A 19,011-nucleotide genomic window follows, 5' to 3' on the forward strand; every position below is an offset into this window, starting at 1 on the left:
GATCCGTCTCCACTACTTTAAGATGGCATGATTGGATAATTCAACAAACATATGTAAAAGTATGATATTCATATTAGTTTGAATTGCCACTCACTTTTGATAGAGATTTTTTTGTTTTTTAATTTTACTTTTTGTTCTTCTATTCTATGCTGGACATAATCTCATTATTGTTTATTTGATTATCTCATAATCATTTTTTATTGGAACGAAAAGAATTAATTCTCGTACATGAGTATAAATTTGAATTGGTGAGTTTGTTTTCCTTATTGTTATAAATTTTATTTTTTTCGATAACTTTATTTTCAAAATACGACTTCTTCAAAAAAAAAAAATCATAATAAGAGATATTACTCAATATATTTAATTGTGAAGGGACCATTACTTAGTACGTCAAAAAATTGACTGACTAATTGTCATGAAAAAAATGATAATTTCCATAGAAAAAGAGATCATTTCTATAGAAAATAATGGTTGTCAAACAATTAAAGTCGGAAAAACTGATTATTTTCATGGAAAATAGTGGTTATCAAACACCAAAAGACGGAAAAATGCAATATTCTCTAGGTAAAAAATCAGGTCAATCAAACAACTATAATTGACAATTCCCATGGAAATAATTTTTAGGTAATTTAATTGCCTAGAAAATATTTTCTTTCCATGTAATTTTTTTACCTGTAATCAAAAGCACCCTTAGGATGGAACCGTCTAAGAATCTTTTAAAGACTCGTGCGTGCACACGATGACCTTGAGCAAGAATTCTTTCCTCAATTCTTGCTCAAAATTGACTGACTAATTGTCATGGAAAAAATGACAATTTCCATAGAAAAAAAGATAATTTCCATAGAAAATAATGGTTGTCAAACAACTAAAGTCGGAAAAACTGATTATTTTCATGAAAAATAGTGGCTATCAAATACCAAAAGATGGAAAAATGCAATATTTTCTAGGTAGAAAATCAGGTCAATCAAACAACTATAATTGACAATTTCCATGGAAATATTTTATAGGCAATTTAATTGCCTATAAAATATTTTCTTTCCATGTAATTTTCCTATTTGTAATCAAACACACCCTTAGGATGGAACCGTCTAAGAATCTTTTAAAGACTCGTGCGGTGCACACAATGACCTTGAGCAAGAATTCTATCCTCAATTCTTGCTCAAGATTTTAATCAATTTTTTGATTGTTGCCGGAGGATTAAAAATACTTCCTCAATTCGTTGAGTAAGAATTTCTCGAAAAACAATATATCCCATTTTAATTTTGCTAAAAATCAGATTTTTATTAATTTTTGATAAAAATGATGAAATATGTGGTTGAAAAACTGATAAAAGTTACGGATCTATGAAATATATTTAAAATTAATTGTTGACTTTGACTTAATTTTTTATCAAGTTAATTAACTTAAAAAGCAAAACAAAAAGAAAAAAGAATGATAAAATCGTGCAATCTTGAGAACAGGACCCAGCTTGAGGATAAGAGCGAAGTTTTACCAAATAAGTTATTCGAGTTCGAATAAGTTCGAGTCTTATTCAAGGAAGAGTGGAATTAAAAAATAAATAGAAATGATGCAATCTTCCTTTTTCTTATTTGGAGGAAAAAAAAAAAAAAAAATAAAACAAATAGTGTGCCTGGCACGTGTAGACACACACAGAACAAGAACACCATAAACACGAACACAAGATGGCACGCCATGAATTGCATGCATATAACATATTTAAATTTTGTATAAAGTCAAATGGTTATAATTAATGCACACTTTCTGTTTGGGAAAAAAACAAATAAACATAAATAAGGGATCTGCCTTTTTCAGTTTTTTGAGCATTTCGTGTGTATATAATTTCTGTTTGAATCATATAAAAAAACTAGTTTTATACCCTGATATTTGACAATAGTTTTAATCAATTACTAGGGGCCACAATAAAACACTGTACAAATTGAATACTTTGTTATTGATTTTTGAATGATTTATATTTTATCCGAGAAAAATGCAAATTTACATTTAAAAAATATTTTTTCATTAATATTTTGCTCATCATTTTCACTAATTTGATTTCAAACAGTCAATTCAAGTGATCGAAAGGAAAAAATAAATATTCAATCAAATAAAAACAATTCGTTAAATTGAATATAATCGGTTCAGACATATTCTATGTACTGTGTACACAAATATGATAGGAGAAAATGCAAATTTAGGTTCTAATTAATTGAAAATTTGTAGAAAAATTATAAACAAATTTTAAAAATTTAGAAATGGTAAGATTTTGGTAAAAGGTGTGAGTGAGAGAATAAGAGAAGAAGAAAAAATCAAATTTATTGTGATTTTGCTCCTATTTGGTGGGAATTAAAATCAAATTTTTAGTAAATTTTGATAAAAGTTAAAAAAGTTAAGAATTTCATGAAATATGTTATTAAAATTGTTTATTAACATTGATTTAAATTAAAATTAAAATTTTAATCGATACCAAATATGATTTATCTAAAAAAAAAAATTCTCAAAAGTTGGAGGGTCACGTGACCCTAGGACTCCCCTTGGTCTGCCCCTGTCGATTACTTTCAAGAAACTAGTTTATCTTAAAAATTCAAAACTCCACCGTCTCAAATCAATTATATCGACGTTGAAGATCGATCTCTTCTTTAAAGCTATTAACCTTTTATATCATATTCCGACTATATCCAAACACCGCACCACTTACGATTCTTTAATTTCGTGTTATGTATTAAGTGTTACATAACCTGATAGTACAATATATTTTAATCAATTTATCCCTTTTAATACAATTTAAATTAGTCCTATTCAACGTACCAACCATTTTGTTTCCCACCTTAAGTGGTTCAAATGCAAATTGGGGTAATTAAAGGGAAGGATTGCTGTTGAAGCTATTGTATGACGTACAAATGGTTGCATGAACCATGCATTGAAACCCATCCAGTTGATCCGGGTTGGCCCAAATGGTTGACCCGTGAATAATCTCTTCTTCTCCATTTTCAATGTACATTTAGGATTAAATATGTACTTGGTATGGGGAGGGTCATGCTTTTTCATAAACTTTTGAAAAAATTGCACTATTGATCTCCAAACTATTTTACTAGTAAATTTAATCTCAATACGTATAAAGAGCAAGTTGATCCCCAATCTTGATTTCATTATAATGGTAGAATAAGTTCGTAACTAACTGAAACCGTCCAAAAGTATATTAAGCCCCTATTCGGTGTAATTAAAAATAAAATTTTACTACTAATGAAATATGTAGTTGAGAAGTTGATAAAAGTTGTGAGTTCCTTGAAATGTATGATTAAAATCAATTATTGACTTTGAACTAAATTTGTTTATCAATTTTTTAAGCTATGCTAAACGAGGACTAAATTTCTATGTATTCAACTTAATGAAAGAAATATTTGTTTTCCAACTTTGATGATGTTTAAAAAATTTGAAGTCACGTGTTTTTTCACAACCACCACCTACAAAGATATGAACGATTGAGAAATAATTTGACAACTAACAAATTACGCTAAGGAAAACAATGTTGCTATTTTCTCGAATTTTTTTAATCCATTGGCCAAGTACATATGTAGATAAATCATATAACTATAGCAGAATGTTAGAGAACAATTGATTTTTTTTACCACGAACTAACTTACTATTCAAACAATACTTTAAGAACCAATGGTGCAATTTTATCGAAATTTTTAATCCATTTGCTAAGTTTACACATTATTTATTTTTTCTCAAGTGTCACATTCCATATATTCCTTTCTATATATAGTGTCACTTCCTTAACATTCTCGCATATTTCAATCAGTTCTCTCTCTCTAAAAGTTGGAAACATCAGAGAAAGAGATGGATGCACAACCACCTTCTCACGGCGGAAACAGCCCCTTCAAGGCGGCGATACTGGCTTTAGTGATGGTCGTGCTCGCTGGACATCTCTTGATATGGGTCATGATGCCTACAAAAGTTTATAGACAACATTGGTTGCCGGACATTCGACTAAAATCCAGCCCCACCTATTTTGGAGCATCTGGTATGTACTAATCTTTTATCGCATGTTTGGTGAGAAAAATTAAATAATATTGAACAGTTTAATAAAGGAAAAAAAAGTAATTATTTTGTATGAGAGAATAGTCAAGTACATTTATATGAGCTAGTCAAAGTTAAACATGTATTTCACGTTATTCTAAAATACTTTATATGTGATGTAAAAGTAATATTTCGTACCCATTTGTTGAAGGATTTGATGAGTTTCGGACGAATTAAAGAAAATAAAATTTAGTATAGAAATTTAAGAAAATAAAATTGTACTCAAATTGTACTCTTAAAACTTAATTTCTATGATTCAAATTTTTTTGTATTGATGAAATATGAGCAATCTTTTTATATGTGATACATAAAAATTAATTGTTAATACATAAATTTAAACACCCATTAAAATTTATAAATACATGAATATGAATACATTAATCTATAATAACTCCAGATTCATATAATTTAATATTCATCAAGTGAAAATTCATTGAATCTAGATTAATGTGAATATTAATTAATTGAGAATTAATAACACAAATTTCTTAAACAAGAATAATTATTAGTATTTATTACATATTGAAAAATGAAAAGTAAGGTATTATTAAAATAATTGAATTGTAGAGGGTTAAAATCGTCCAAAAAATAATTCTCCCTCGACGTAATACTTTAATATAAATTATAGATTATAGATAAACATATATGATTTCCTAAGTATCGGTGTTTAACTTATATTAAGCACTGATGACATGGAACATTCACTGGTGCTTAACATAAGTTGAATACTTGTACTTAAGAGATCATTCTTATATAGATAAAATAGGTGGACACTCGTATACATGCCCAGATATACTTCACTATTCGTATATGGTTGATCTAGTTAAGGAGGATTGCACTAGGTTGAGAAATTAACATTTAAATTTCATTTTATTTAAACTCATTTTCAATCACGCATTCTTTTTGTATAATAATTTTGCACGTAGATCATAACTTTTCACTACTTTTTAAACACATATTCTCAAAAAAAAAAAAAAAACCCCCTTTTCACAAAATTTATTCTGAAAAAATATACATCAACCGGACTTTATATATGGACAATCAGTTTTAAGAAATTATTTTTGAAGTGCAATACAAAATACGAAGCCATAAAAAAACATACATACATATATATATATATATATATTTTTTTTTTTCCTTCATTTACTCCCATTAATATCATTTATACTAACTATCATTTGTGTTTGCAGGAGTAACATTTTTGATCTTCATGTTCCCTATTCTATTCATGGCTGTCATGGGCTGTGTATATCTCCATTTAGCACAGAAATCAAGGGATAATCATTTAAAAGGGTACGTGAGCCATAAAATAATAATGTCACGTTTGGTTGAAGTATCAGATAATGTTAAATCAATAAATCATATTAAATCAGATAATGTTAAATCAATAAATCATAATAAAAAATGAAAAAGAAGTTTTAATATACATTTTGGTTGTGTCTAATATTTCCTATCCAGAGCAAATCCCGGTGTAAAAAAGTGGGTTGGGCTGCCCTATGTTTTTGACAAATCTTCGGTTTTTTGTTGTTTTGCTTCGTAAAATTGGCAGAAAAAGGGCTCGTTTGGTAGGTTTTTGAAAAGTCGAAAGCTGATTCTAAGATTAAGAAGTTGTTTTTAAACATGTTAGAATAATTTTTAAAAAATACTTCGTTTGGGTGCAAGAGCTCTTAGATAAAACTAGCGTAAGATAACTTTACGAAGAAACACTCCTACAAGAAGTAGAAGCCCTCTCAAATGGGCACATAGAATATCTCAAACGTACAACTCCAATTCTACTTTAAAATTTAACTCATTCTAAAATACAGTTCTAGTACACCATTGGTCATGTTTGGTACATGCTAATAAACCATATTAATATTACATTTTTTTCTTCTTTTTTGATACTATGATTGCTGCTCGATCTTCCTTACTAAATATTTATAATATTCTACCATCTAATGATTATAAGCATGCTCAGAAGAAGAAAGACAGTACTGAACACAATTGAACTGTATAATATATTTACTTTTAATTTTGAATTACGAACTGCAGGAATGGAAAGCACAGATTGGCTATATTGCGGAGGCCTGTAATAATGAAAGGACTTGGAGTGGTATCAAGGATTGAACTGGCTTTCTTTCTCATGTTCATAGCACTTCTTGTTTGGTCTTTTGCTACGTATTTGCGTATTGGCTTTGCTACTATCACACCTCAGTCAGCTGCAAATAGTGGGGAGAAAGTGTAGGCAATTTTTTATAAATTAATTGTTCGTTTCGATTTTTTTTTTCGATCACATGTAGCGATAACTGGACACGTTAGTGAAAAAGAATTTGTAGAGAATTTCAAATTTAAGTTTTCGAAGAAGTGGTCTACTTGACAATATTATTTATTGAAGTCACACGGTCACACTTTTATGAACACTTTACGCTCTGGTCATTCGATAAAAAAAAACATAATCGGCCATATTATTATTAAAAGTTCGATGTAACCATGATGATGAATTATGACAGGTGGGAAGTGAAGTTGGAGACTGCAGCTCTCCGACTAGGTCTAATCGGTAACGTATGTCTGAGTTTTCTCTTCTTTCCGGTGACTCGTGGCTCATCGTTGCTACCACTTTTTGGTCTCACCTCCGAGGCTAGTGTCAAGTACCATATTTGGCTAGGCCATATTGTCATGACACTCTTCACTGCTCATGGTTTATCCTACATTATCTACTGGGCTGTTACACACAATATATCAGAGGTAATTTAATTACAATCAAGAATACTTTTTATTCTTATTCTTGAAATTAATTAATTTACATTTTAATTATATGTAATAATTATTTTTTTTGTAAATTCAGATGCTGAAATGGGATAATACAGGAGTTTCCCATGTGGCTGGAGAGTTGGCTTTACTATCTGGATTAGTGTTATGGGCTACAACATACCCTAAGATAAGGAGAAAAATGTTTGAGCTCTTCTTTTACACTCATCATTTGTACATTCTCTTCGTCTTCTTCTTTGTGCTTCATGTTGGCATTAGTTATGCCTTCGTTATGCTTCCGGGTTTCTATCTTTTCATGATCGATCGATACCTGAGATTCTTACAATCCCGGCAAAGTGTACGCTTGGTCTCTGCCCGTATTTTGACTTGTGAGACGATTGAGCTCAACTTCTCAAAAAGCACAGGTATAGAACAAAAATGCACACATTTATATTGATATTAGATATAAAGCATTTCCATGTTGGTCACTAAATTTAAATCGATTTTACAAGTTATTTGATCTACATCCTGTAGTTTGACTAACAGAAAAGTCATGTGACAACCTACTGGGCCACGTGACATTTCTTGTTGGTCGAACTAATGGACATAGATGGAATGTCCAAATTGCAACAAAAGTAGGGTTCAATGATCGTAAAATACAAACTCATGAGAAATTTCATTCAAAGTATAGTGATAACCTGTATGTTTAACCCGATACATGTCATTAAATCAATATGTGCTATCCACTTTTCAATTATATAACAAGGTTTTGTTCTTCTTTTAGGGCTGATTTACCCTCCAACAAGCGTCTTGTTTATGAATGTGCCTAGCATTTCTAAGCTGCAATGGCATCCCTTTACAATTAGTTCCAACAGTAACTTGGAAGCTGAGAAGCTGAGTGTTATCATCAAAGGTGAAGGAAGTTGGTCCAACAAACTCTACCAATTGCTATCATCACCTTCTTCTGTTGAAAGGCTTGATGTTTCTATTGAAGGGCCTTATGGGCCTACTTCGACGAATTTTCTAAGGTATGGAATGAATTTTTAGCTTGTTGAATGTCTCGACAATGTAATAGCTTGAACTTTTAACTGAAGTCATCTTTCAGCATAGTATTTGAGACACAAAAATCATAGGTTTAGGGCCGTCGCTAACCATTTAAGAATTCCTTATGTTGGACTTTCACAAAAACAGAGGAATATTATATCGATGTGTGTAAGCAAAACAAGGTCGTTTAGTTTTGGTCCACCCCACACAAGTGAAAGAGTCGAGATATAAATACAACATAGATTTTTAGATACAGTGGTAAACTCAACAGAGTATTACTTCTAAAATGTTAAAATTTGGTGGATTGATGAATCATATTTTGGTGCAGGCATGACTTACTAGTGATGGTGAGTGGAGGCAGTGGCCTAACCCCTTTTATCTCTATCATCAGGGAGCTCATTTATGCAAGTGAAACACTGAAATCCAAAACCCCAGAAATTCTTCTAATCAGTTCATTCAAGAACTCTTCAGACCTTACCATGTTAGACCTCATTCTCCCAATATCTGGTGCCCCATCACAACTTTCCAATCTCTCTGTCCAAATTGAGGCATTTGTAACAAGAGAAAAACAACCCACAGCACAACAAAAGAAGAATATTCAGACATTGTGGTTCAAACCTAGTCCATCAGATGCAGCCATCACTCCAATCTTAGGCCGAAACAGTTGGCTCTGTCTTGGTTCTATAATCTCGTCGTCATTCATCATATACCTTATTTTCATCGGGATTTTGACCAGATACTACATTTTCCCGATCGATCATAATACAAATAAGATCTATTCGTCTGCTAAGAAATCTGAGCTGAACATACTATTCATATGTGTATGTATAATCATCACAGCCACTACAGCCTTTCTTTGGAACAAAAGTAAAAATGCAAAGGAAAGTATACAGATTCAGAACATGGAAGGAGCATCTCCAACAGCATCACCAAACTCATTGATTTATAATGCAGATAGAGAACTTGAAAGCTCCCCCCAACAGGCATTTCTTCAGACAGTTAATGTGCATTATGGTGAAAGGCCAGACCTCAAGAGTAAGTTATATTAACTCTTTAAGTTCATTTTGATGTTTATTGTAAGTTTAGAAACTGATTTTTATTGCTTGTAGGAGGAAACGTGAGGCTATATCTAGAGAGACTCGAACTTCTTACTTTTAAGATAAAAAAGTTAGTTATTTTGTAAATAAATTCTTAACTTAGCATTACAATAATCAGTTTAATATACCAAACATACTACGACTTTGCGCAATTTTTTTTTTCCTTTCGCTATTTATTACCTATCAACCACAAGCTAACAACAACCATCCAGAAACATAGCTGTATCGACTACCTACTAACAATCATCGTCAACTTGAAAATAAACTTCCAACATTTATGATCATATAAGAGCCGGCCTAATCCAATTTCAAGTTAAAAACTCTATGAAACTTCACCCTACAATCTTTACTTTGTTTGCAGGAATTTTGTTTGAGCGCAAAGAATCAAGTGTTGGTGTTCTTGTTTGTGGACCTAAGAAAATGAGACACGAGGTTGCAAATATATGTTCATCTGGTTTGGCAGCTAATCTTCATTTTGAATCCATCAGCTTCAGTTGGTGACGAATAAGCAGATGCCACAGAAAAGGGGTTTCAAATTCAAATTATCTCGTTCTATATCAGTGAATACATTGTTATATTTTCTTGCATTTTTGTCCTTTCATCTTTCTTCTGGTTGGCTGAGCTTTTGACATATGACTGTAAGTGGGAAGATGGAGATACCCCCCCCATGTGTGAATAATATGATTTCTGTTTGTTGAATAAACTATAATGGTCCTTTTTGTGCATAGAAAATCACCACCGATGATCCTTATTATGTTGGAAATTGTTCAAATGATAAAAATAAGAGTAATGCTATTTAGCACCATATTAGTCTAAGTTGCAGCACTAGTCGCATTAAATTAAATGTTCAATTAAATACAAGAAATTATAATCTAATTAGAATATATAATACGCTGACACCTAAATTGATGTTTAACACCACCGATGCTTACTTGATGTTACTTGATAGAAACTAACGAGGATTAACATTATAATCAATTACATATAAATAGATGCTTACTTGATGTTTAACTGAGTGTTTCTATCTATATAAATAGATGTTACTTGATAGACACTAATGAGGATTAACATTATAATCAATTACATACTTCCAAATTTCAAAAATTCTTCGAAGTCTTATTGTTCTTATAGGTTCTTCATCTTTGCTTGGTGATTAAACTCCAAGGTTTGATTAATCCTCATAGCTATCTGTTAGTGTATCGCGTAAGCATATCTCAAGATCGAGAAGAGAGGACAAATATCACTCTAAGACAGTGTATCATATTTGTGTTTAAGCCTCCATTTACTGGGTTTTTCATAGTTTCTTCGTTCAACTTTCTGCCTTATTTCTTGTTCCGGTTTCATTGATTTGGTTTTTGGTGTTTCATCTCCCACTCTCTCAAAATATTTCCCCAACATATTATATTATGATAATTTCATCGATTTAGCTCATTTTAGTCCAACTATCTAATCAATAACACCTATTTGGGTGCCGAGGCAACCGCTGCACATACCACATTACCATAGGCCATCCTCCTTTCAGCTTTAACAGAGTCTGCGTGCTTTAGACCTTTCTTACTTACAGAACATAACATGAGTTGTCCATCAGAAAATAGCACAAACAGTAACATCAATGGCATGGAGAACTCAAGCTGGATCACGGTAAACCTCTGTGAGATGAAATGGTTGGACACTGCCGCTTTGTGTTGCACCAGAAGCAAGACCATTACCCAGAGTATGTAATAGTTTGCTAGTGGCATTTCTACCGAAGAGCCCAACATCAAGATAAAAAGCACCACACAACAATATAATAATTCGCAATTTGTTGAGCCAGGTTACCTCAGTTCAAATTTATAATGATCTTTATATTATTTCAAGCTGAGAAAGAAATCAGAACACTTAAACCATCCCCCTTGCTGAAAAGTTCAACTAGAGAACATGACGGCTTGATGATAGAAGTAGAAACTTCGTGAAATCACTCTTTTATCTCCAAAAAATAATGACAATCAATGATACCTCACCCTTCCAGGATATGTTATACAGTGACCCATCTGAAAGTCCAATTAGCACGTGCTTGTGATCACAAATAATATTGCTCCTGCCATTCACATATAAATGAAATAAAAATTAAAGTGAGACTGGAAAGAAATAATGACATACCGTACAAGGTCAAATTCCCATAAAAAAAGACAGTAAACTTTATCATCATTTTTCTCTACATATTTATCCAACTCAACCAGCAATAGTAAGAAAAGTGGCAGAAAGCATGAATCTAGATGTTAAAAATGAAGAGAAACAAGAATTTAAATCGGCAGAACAAACTTATCAGGCAGTGGACTTTAATTTTACAATTAGTAAGATAGTTGTCAGCCTAGTTTTTTCCCATTGAATGCTTTCTGATTTTCGTTACTTGTGATTCCTGTTATGGAATTTAGCAGTGTTCAACAATTTTAACAAGATAACACTAACCTCAAGCTGTATATTCAGCCCTCACAATCTCACAGAATTTGCTATAACCAGATAGGTAGCATCCTGCCATCTCTATATTAAGCTCTGCCCCATTTACAATTTAGTTTCAACAATTAAAGAAAGTACCATTTTTAAGGCACTGTTATGAAAATATAATGCTATGTGAAAGAAACGAAGGACATACAGACCATAATTTCTTAGTCTTGTTAAGGTCACCATGTGATGCTTAATTAGCAACCATCGCAAGCTGTATTGGTTCAATGAACGTTACCAACCATATCTATCTGCAAATTAATGTCATTTCCTTTACGGACTGTGATACTGTTTTCTCTCTTTATTTCTAAAAATATTTTAATGATTGCTTTCTGATTAGTTTGCTATAGAAATGGCATTCCTTACATTTAGCAAAGTTTATATGCAACTCAGATCTTTCACTAAAATTGCTGATCCATCAACATTCACTAGCTATACAATTATGTAAGAAATGAAGTTCAAAGCTACACATTAAAATTTTGAAAATCATCTGTAATGTAACAAGAAGGGCACTTACACAGTCAAGTTGTTATCTGCGAAGGGAACTTGCTCACTGAGAAGTAAAGAAATATTTATCAGAGACAAACCAGTTGGTTGCTTCCCGCCAATTTGTATCTTCCTTTCTGTAAATTGAACCTTAAATATGTGTTGGAAAATGAAGATGTCTGCCAAAAGGAAATCTTGTTAGTAACTGGCTGCTACTGAACACAACAGCAAATCCATTACTAGTAAACTAGGTAGAAGATCACGTAAAAATAGTAGTTGACAAAATGTTTTTCCTTCACGAGTGATCGATTGAATTACACTTGGCGCCAATTAAACAACCGGTGATCCAGCAACTCAAAATATCCAAAATTTGATAAAATTACAAACATTTAAGCAGCAAATTCTTATAGATGCTCTATAAAATAAGATGATTTAGTTTATCCCTAATGTTCAGATAAATTCAGTACACCAGTGATGAAACACTTACAAGAACAGCGATCAACTTAGTCTCCGGGCTCCAAACCGCCCTCAAAAGATAAAGTAATGTGTGTATATATTTGTTAATCATTTGTTATTACGTTTTAACAGTGATTTCGTTACATTGAAACTAAATGGACCAAATATGTCATAACTAGGGTTACACGAAAATCGTGGGAGAGCAAATCCAATCGAACTAGTTGGTTTGACGTCATTGATTTCGATCCATATGGACCCGCGATTTTTTCCCTAAAACTAAACTAAACCATTTCAAAATTGTTTGGTGTAAGTTTCGATTTTCAAAAATTGCACTAAATCAAACAGAACATTTTTTAAATTTTTAATTAAAAAATTAATTTTATTAAATTATAAATTCTACAGTTTTCAAAAAAAATACCAATTTACATGATACAGCAAATCATCGGTACAAATTACAAATGATCATTTGAATTGGGTCATACAATGGTAGTTGACAATGAACAACAAAGAGGTTATATGTATGCTACGAAGAAATGACGACTCCAGTCACTACACTATCAATTTCATCAAAGGAGACTACGAAAAGTAGTAGCCCAAATCCTTCGCAACCCACTTTAGGTATTTCTAAACCCATTCCTTCTATTTAAGTTAGACTTGTGCTAATCATGTAATCTGTGAAGAATGATTTGGTTCATTCTGATTGTTGTGAAGATTTGACCGATCCTAATTTTAACATATTACTTTGGTGGGAATTGAATGCAGCAGGTACAAAATTGTTTTCCAAATTGCCAGATGTATTAACAATTCAAATATTCACGATTGCTCTGAAGCCAGCATTTTCCACGAAAGGTTGCATTTTTTATTCCTTTAGGAGTTCATTGGATGCAACGATGTTGGTGCCTTAATATGCACGAAAATTAGTTGCATAGCAATAAGAAACCTACGATGCTTCGTCAATATTTAGATGAGATAGGGGTATTGGATGATTCATAGAAAGCCGTAGAAAGTAAAATTTATATTCTATTATCAATTTTGATATATGCATATTGTTTTTTAATTGCTTGTCAATATCATAATTAAAGACTAATGAATATTTTGATATTTGCATTATGTACAGAGGCCGAATCATGCGTTTTAAGAGGGGATATTGATCCAATTATTATCAAATGAGAGTTTAGAATGAAATTTTTATACTTCTGTACTTGTTCCTTTTTTCATAAACTGGTAGAAATATTGTGTTGAAACATGAACTATATGCAATTTTTGCGTGATTTATGATTAAAAGTTGCTCGACTTTATATTTGAGTTACTAATTTTGCTAAATCTAATGACTGTGTGTTGAATTGAGGAATACTACAATTTGTGGCTTTCCCATTTTGTAACCATGAACGTTTGCTTGTTTTGTCGATAAAGAGGTTTTGCTGCTACTTTTACTGATGAAGCTTGAAGGGGTACTGCTGCTTCTATATTATTGCTTGTAAAAGTTTGAGTGGAGAAAGTTATTGACTTGTTACTAGATGCTACCTTGCTACATTTTTTTTTGCATCTTCTTATATTCATACTACTTTTGCATCTTATTTTTTTGGCGTCTTCTTCTGCATATATGTTCATATTAATCGATAGATGGTCTTCACATAAATTGGTTCAAGTTTGGGAAGCTTTGTTTGCATACATTTTATCTATGCTTCTTTCTTTATTGGAAAACTCATTAAAATCGTGTCTAGTTCAATCAAAAACCAAAATTTTATATTATTGGATACCTTGCTACAACCGCAACGATTGTTGGACCGTTTCACCATTTTCGATCGAACTAAACGTCTCTGTCCGATTTTCAAAATTTTTATTTTTTGCTTTATTTAAAATAAGATGAAAAAATAAATTTTTTTAACGCATTCCTAACAAATTTTTGAATAGAAACCGTCATTATGAACGAGAGTATAATTAATAAAGGAGATGAACCTAAAAACATAAGTGAGCCTATAAATAAAGATTGAAACATTTAAAAAGTGATGTAACAACAAAAATTATGGTGGCAACATAATTAACCATATAAAATTTATGGTTGAAGATTCAACTTTGAGCATGTTTGAGGAGATAAATTAGATATTATTAGATAGTATAAACAATAAAAATCTAAGTCCCTATTTGATTGTCATTATAGAGAAAAAATTATGTTTTAAATAGTGATTTTTTTATGAATGTGTAATTAAAAAGTAAGGAAAATTTTAAATTTACGTGTATAATATTTTATTGTATGAATACATGATTGAAAATGAGTATGAGAAATAAAGAGATTCGTTTTAAAAATAGACAAATAGGGGTTAAATTTATTATGGTTACATAACACTTAAGAAAGTAAAGAAAATAAAATTTTATTAATTATATTTTCCAATTACATCGAATATATTGCACATCCGTGATTCGATTCAAGATATAAATAAGTAATGGGCCAATATGTTCATGAGAAAACCTCTTTTCTTTGATCAAAATATAACTGTTCTTAGTGCTCATGTGACCTCAATTTTTTAAAATTTATTTTTACCAAAAATTTATCCACGATTATTATCAACTCTTAACAACATACTTTATCAATTTTTATTAAAATTTACTAAAAATTTGGTTTTTAGCCAAATCAAAAAGGGCTTAAGCTTCTAGGAAATTTCCAAATTTGCCATTGTCCCAACTCAGCAACAACCTCAAAAACCTTAGTCACTTAACCATGATTAACAACATATTTACAACTATTATATAAAACACCACATGCTTCCACTTTGACAACTCTAAAAATTAGAAATATTTCTCCACTAAACGCTACTCTCTCTCTCTCTCTCTCTCTCAGTATGCTCTCTGCAACATTTATTCCTCTCTCTCTCTCCCCTAAAAGTACAGGTACAGGTATTGGAAACACAAAAGGCCAAAAAATAGGGTACAAAGAGTCAAGGATCAACCATCATCTGTCAAAGAGAATTGAAGTCATCCATAGAAGTCCCTTTGGCCTACACCCCACCAAAGTCCAACTAGCCCTCAAAATTCGATTACTGGTACGTCTCTTTCTGTACTCCCATCAAACCCATTAACAATTCTTCATTTTTATTACTTCCGCCTTTTTCTGTACAAATATTCAAAAGAAATCCATGCTCTCTTGTCTTTCGCTCTCTATGTATATATTAGAGAGAGATAGAGAGAGCTAATAAGGGTCTTCAAGAGTAAAGAGTCTAGACCCCAGATCCATTCTCCGGTGAACAGGATAAAACATCTTTTTGCTCACTTGGCGCAAGAGAACTTTTAACACCCTTTCCTTCCTTCTTTTCGTCTTTACCTACACTTTTACACGCAGATTTTGCGTATGCCTGTTGCTTTCATATTTGGATGCTTGATTTTATGAAGCGATGATGTGTAATTAGGGTCTGAATATACAAAAAAATGGCAGGGTGGTCGAAGATAGTCGATGGTTGTGGTCTAGAAAGCTTCAAAGCTATTCAAGAAGTACGAAAAATTGAGACCTGGTTTGATTCCGGGCCCTTCTCGAAAAGGTTGACAACTATTGAAGAGAACGGCCGAAACAATACGAACAAACAGTTTAAGCGCTTTTTTAAATAAATTTCTCGAGGTTTTTCTTATAGAAATTTCCTGGATTTTATGTCATTGGCCGCTATCTCCAGTGTTTTTCGATGCGCAGGAAATGGATTTGTGCAACTCGAGTGTGAGAGAGATGAGGTTATGACATTGCGTTTGAAGAAGGTGAAGAAGATTGTGAGTATTCAATGGACTTGGAATCAGATTTTAAAGTACCTCAATCCGGGGTATCATATGAAAAGAAGAAAAGTACAAGAAGGTTGTTTAATGATGATGAGAGTCAGGGTTTAGTGGAATTGGATGAAGATGTTAAAAATGCATATGAAAATAAAAGTTTTCAGATTTTCGATGAAGAGATAAGCGAAGTTGAGGATGGTAATGGCGATGATGTGGAAATTAATTCTGTTGCGGTTGACAGAGACCCTACTTGGAGGAAGAGGAATAGGGGATGTTACCTGGGCATGTTCAAATGGATCAATAAAGTCGCGAAGGATCCGTGTGATCCAGCAATTGGATCTTTACCAGAAAGACATAAGTGGAAGTACTATGGCTGCGAGGAGCTATGGAAGCAGGTTCTCTTGGTTCGTGAGGCGATGCTTTTGGAAAGGATGGTCGATTCAAGTGGTCAACAAACTATTTCGCAGGTGCCCATCATGCTCTATCCCCTTGTGTGTATGTAAGCTAAGGCTATGTAAGCTAAGGCAATATATTTCTTTCATCATTTTGTTTGTTTGATTTAGCAATGTCATTGTATGAATAACTCTAATTTTTTTCTTGCTATTATGATGCAATCGTATGCCACTACTAGCTTGATAATGATTTCAATAAATGAAACTAGAACTGTTGGTGCAGTAGCAGAACTAAAATTCAAAAGTTTAAAATCTTAAAAATTTGTAGAGAATAATTTTATTATGTTGAATTGCTTAACTAAGGGGTTCATGTTGTTGAAAGTGTGGAGCTTTTTCTCTTAACGAGGTTTGATCTAATAAGGGTACTTTAAAAAATTTGCGCACCCTAATATTTCCTCTTACATAAAGAGTATTAAGGCAAAGCTCTTTTCTGCATGTGTTGAGAGAACATAACATAGAGGCATGAGTTCAAAAACCCTTTGTAATCTTCTAATTGTTAGAGTGAAATTTTGCAGCAGAGATTCAAAGTAAACCACTATAAAATCGTGTGTTTGTCTTTCTTTCATTTTTTGGTTCACATTAATTAATTGCTACCGGTAGTAAAGATTCATCGTTTAATCCATTACATGTTTTTTTGGATTTTTTATTTGAGTTCATTACACATATGGCAACCTGTTTATTAAGATCTAAAAGTTTGTCTGTGGCTAATGCGATTTAACCTTTTGTTTGATATTCAAGCCATGCCAATATGAAATAAACTTATTTGAATAACATGCGTGAAAATGAAAAAAACTAGTACAAGAAAAGCATGGATTCTTGGAACTCAGCATTGTGGGTTTCTTGAGTTCTGCAAGCAAAAAATGAGGCAGGCACAGGAAAGGTATTTATTTTTCTTTGTCGCTGTAATAGTATATTCATTGTGGTTTTATTATTATAAAGAATTAGGGAGTGCATTTCACTTGACACATTGGTTTTTTTTTTTTTTTTTTTTTTTTTTTTTTTTTTTTTTTTTTTTTTTTTTTTTTTTTAATGAAATTTGCTTCCTCTGCCTTTGAAGTTCCCTTTCTTTTTCTACAAAATTAGTTGCACTTGCACCTGTTATTTCTTCCATAACAGTGCTCAATGGAAGTTTCGTTTATATTATTATTTAAAAAATCTAATTTGGTCAATATAAGAGTAGCAAGCTCAAAGAATGACTTGTTGACTCTTAGAGTGTGTTTAGAGCCCATTTGGCACCGCTTTTGAAAAGTCAAAAGCTAGTTCTGAAATTAAGAAATTGCTTTTGCATATGTTTAGATAATTTGTAAAAGTACTTTGTCTTATTAGAAAAGGAGCTTTTGGAGGAAGTTGGACTAAGGTAGCTTCCTCGAGAAACTCTTCTACAAAAAGTAAAAGCCTTATTAAATGGGCGTTCAGTAAAAGAGCCGGTGGCATCTGCTTATACCCTCATTAGCATGTGCCTTGTAGTTCTCTATTTGTTACTTCATTACATATCCTAATTTGCCAGTTTATGACCGAACATATGGACGATATATCCACGCGCATATGTATGATGGCCAACATGGTTCTGAAAAATGCATCATATCCTTAATTTAAATAATTTCTGTACTTTGCAGAAGCAGCAAAATATGCATCCAAATATGTATGATGGTCAACGTGGATCTGAGAGATTAAGATGCAGCGAGAGGCTTCTTTCTGCAAAAGATTCTTTTAAGAAGGCTCGAATTGGCTCAGAGTCATTATCGTCTGATTCTCGGAGTTCAGAGTATCCTGCTGATAAACATTCTGATTCGATGGTGTATTCTGTTGCTTTATGGGGCAACTATCAATGTCGGAAACGAATTCCTCTGGGCCCTCTATTTCAAGCTAATATACCAGAATTCACTGGGAAGACTAATGAAATTGATTCCACGTGGTTAGGTACCCGAATTTGGCCTTTGGAAAAATGTGAAAATAAGGGAGTACTAATTGAAAGGGACCGTATTGGAAAAGGAAGACAAGATTCCTGTGGCTGCGAGTTTCCTGGATCTGTCGAATGTGTCAAGTTTCACGTTTCTCAGAAAAGCTCAAGACTGAAGCTCGAGTTATGCTCAGCTTTTGAGGGATGGAAATTTGATAGTATGGGTGAGAAAGTTGCGATTTGTTGGACGAAAGAAGAACAAAACAGATTTCAAGACATGTTGAAGTTGAACCCGCTTTCGCAGGACAAATATTTCTGGGACGAACTTTTAAAGCTTTTGCCTAGAAAAGACAAGGAAGCTTTGTTAAGCTACTACTTCAATGTTTTCCTTCTCCGGCGTCGAGGTTACCAAAACAGGATCTCCCCAAGTAATGTTGACAGTGATGAAGAGGAATCGGAGTTTGGCCAGCTAGCGGCTAAATCTCCCGGGTCCATCTTCTGTTCCCCTAGAAAGTCACTTCAAAGAGGTTTCTAT

General features: G+C 32.4%; 2 protein-coding genes and 1 long non-coding RNA gene across 3 annotated transcripts; 2 read left to right on the forward strand and 1 right to left on the reverse strand.

Moving 5' to 3' along the window:
- The first annotated feature begins 3,801 nt into the window (after positions 1-3,801).
- On the forward strand, positions 3,802-9,702 carry LOC111377055 (ferric reduction oxidase 2). Its single transcript, XM_023000106.1, has 8 exons — positions 3,802-4,024; positions 5,271-5,373; positions 6,112-6,300; positions 6,570-6,804; positions 6,905-7,232; positions 7,592-7,835; positions 8,180-8,886; positions 9,310-9,702. The coding sequence occupies exons 1-8, from the start codon at positions 3,841-3,843 to the stop codon at positions 9,447-9,449; spliced, it is 2,130 nt and encodes a 709-aa protein (XP_022855874.1). The 5' UTR covers positions 3,802-3,840; the 3' UTR covers positions 9,450-9,702.
- Positions 9,703-10,061: 359 nt separating this feature from the next.
- Positions 10,062-12,483, reverse strand: LOC111377062. The gene is made up of 3 exons (XR_002699625.1): positions 12,403-12,483; positions 11,947-12,094; positions 10,062-11,025 (listed from the first exon to the last, which is right to left on the reverse strand). It is a non-coding gene; the product is annotated as an uncharacterized LOC111377062 (long non-coding RNA).
- A 4,875-nt stretch (positions 12,484-17,358) lies between these two features.
- Positions 17,359-19,003, forward strand: LOC111377061 (AT-rich interactive domain-containing protein 2-like; the record flags this gene model as incomplete). The annotated part of the gene is made up of 4 exons (XM_023000111.1): positions 17,359-17,456; positions 17,634-17,709; positions 18,084-18,140; positions 18,193-19,003. Coding segments are annotated over exons 1-4 (1,042 nt in total), but the record flags the coding sequence as incomplete, so codon positions are not given.
- Between the last annotated feature and the right edge of the window lie 8 nt (positions 19,004-19,011).

This window comes from Olea europaea, unplaced genomic scaffold, assembly GCF_002742605.1.
Source record: "Olea europaea var. sylvestris unplaced genomic scaffold, O_europaea_v1 scaffold1600, whole genome shotgun sequence".
NCBI lineage: Eukaryota > Viridiplantae > Streptophyta > Magnoliopsida > Lamiales > Oleaceae > Olea > Olea europaea.

Excerpts from the sequence above, each read along its gene's own strand:
- LOC111377055 (XM_023000106.1), top strand. The coding sequence starts at position 3,841 with ATGGATGCACAACCACCTTCTCACGGCGGAAACAGCCCCTTCAAGGCG. Across the intron at positions 6,301-6,569 it reads GCAAATAGTGGGGAGAAAGT|GTGGGAAGTGAAGTTGGAGA; the intron begins GTAGGCAATTTT and ends GAATTATGACAG. Across the intron at positions 7,233-7,591 it reads CAACTTCTCAAAAAGCACAG|GGCTGATTTACCCTCCAACA; the intron begins GTATAGAACAAA and ends TTCTTCTTTTAG.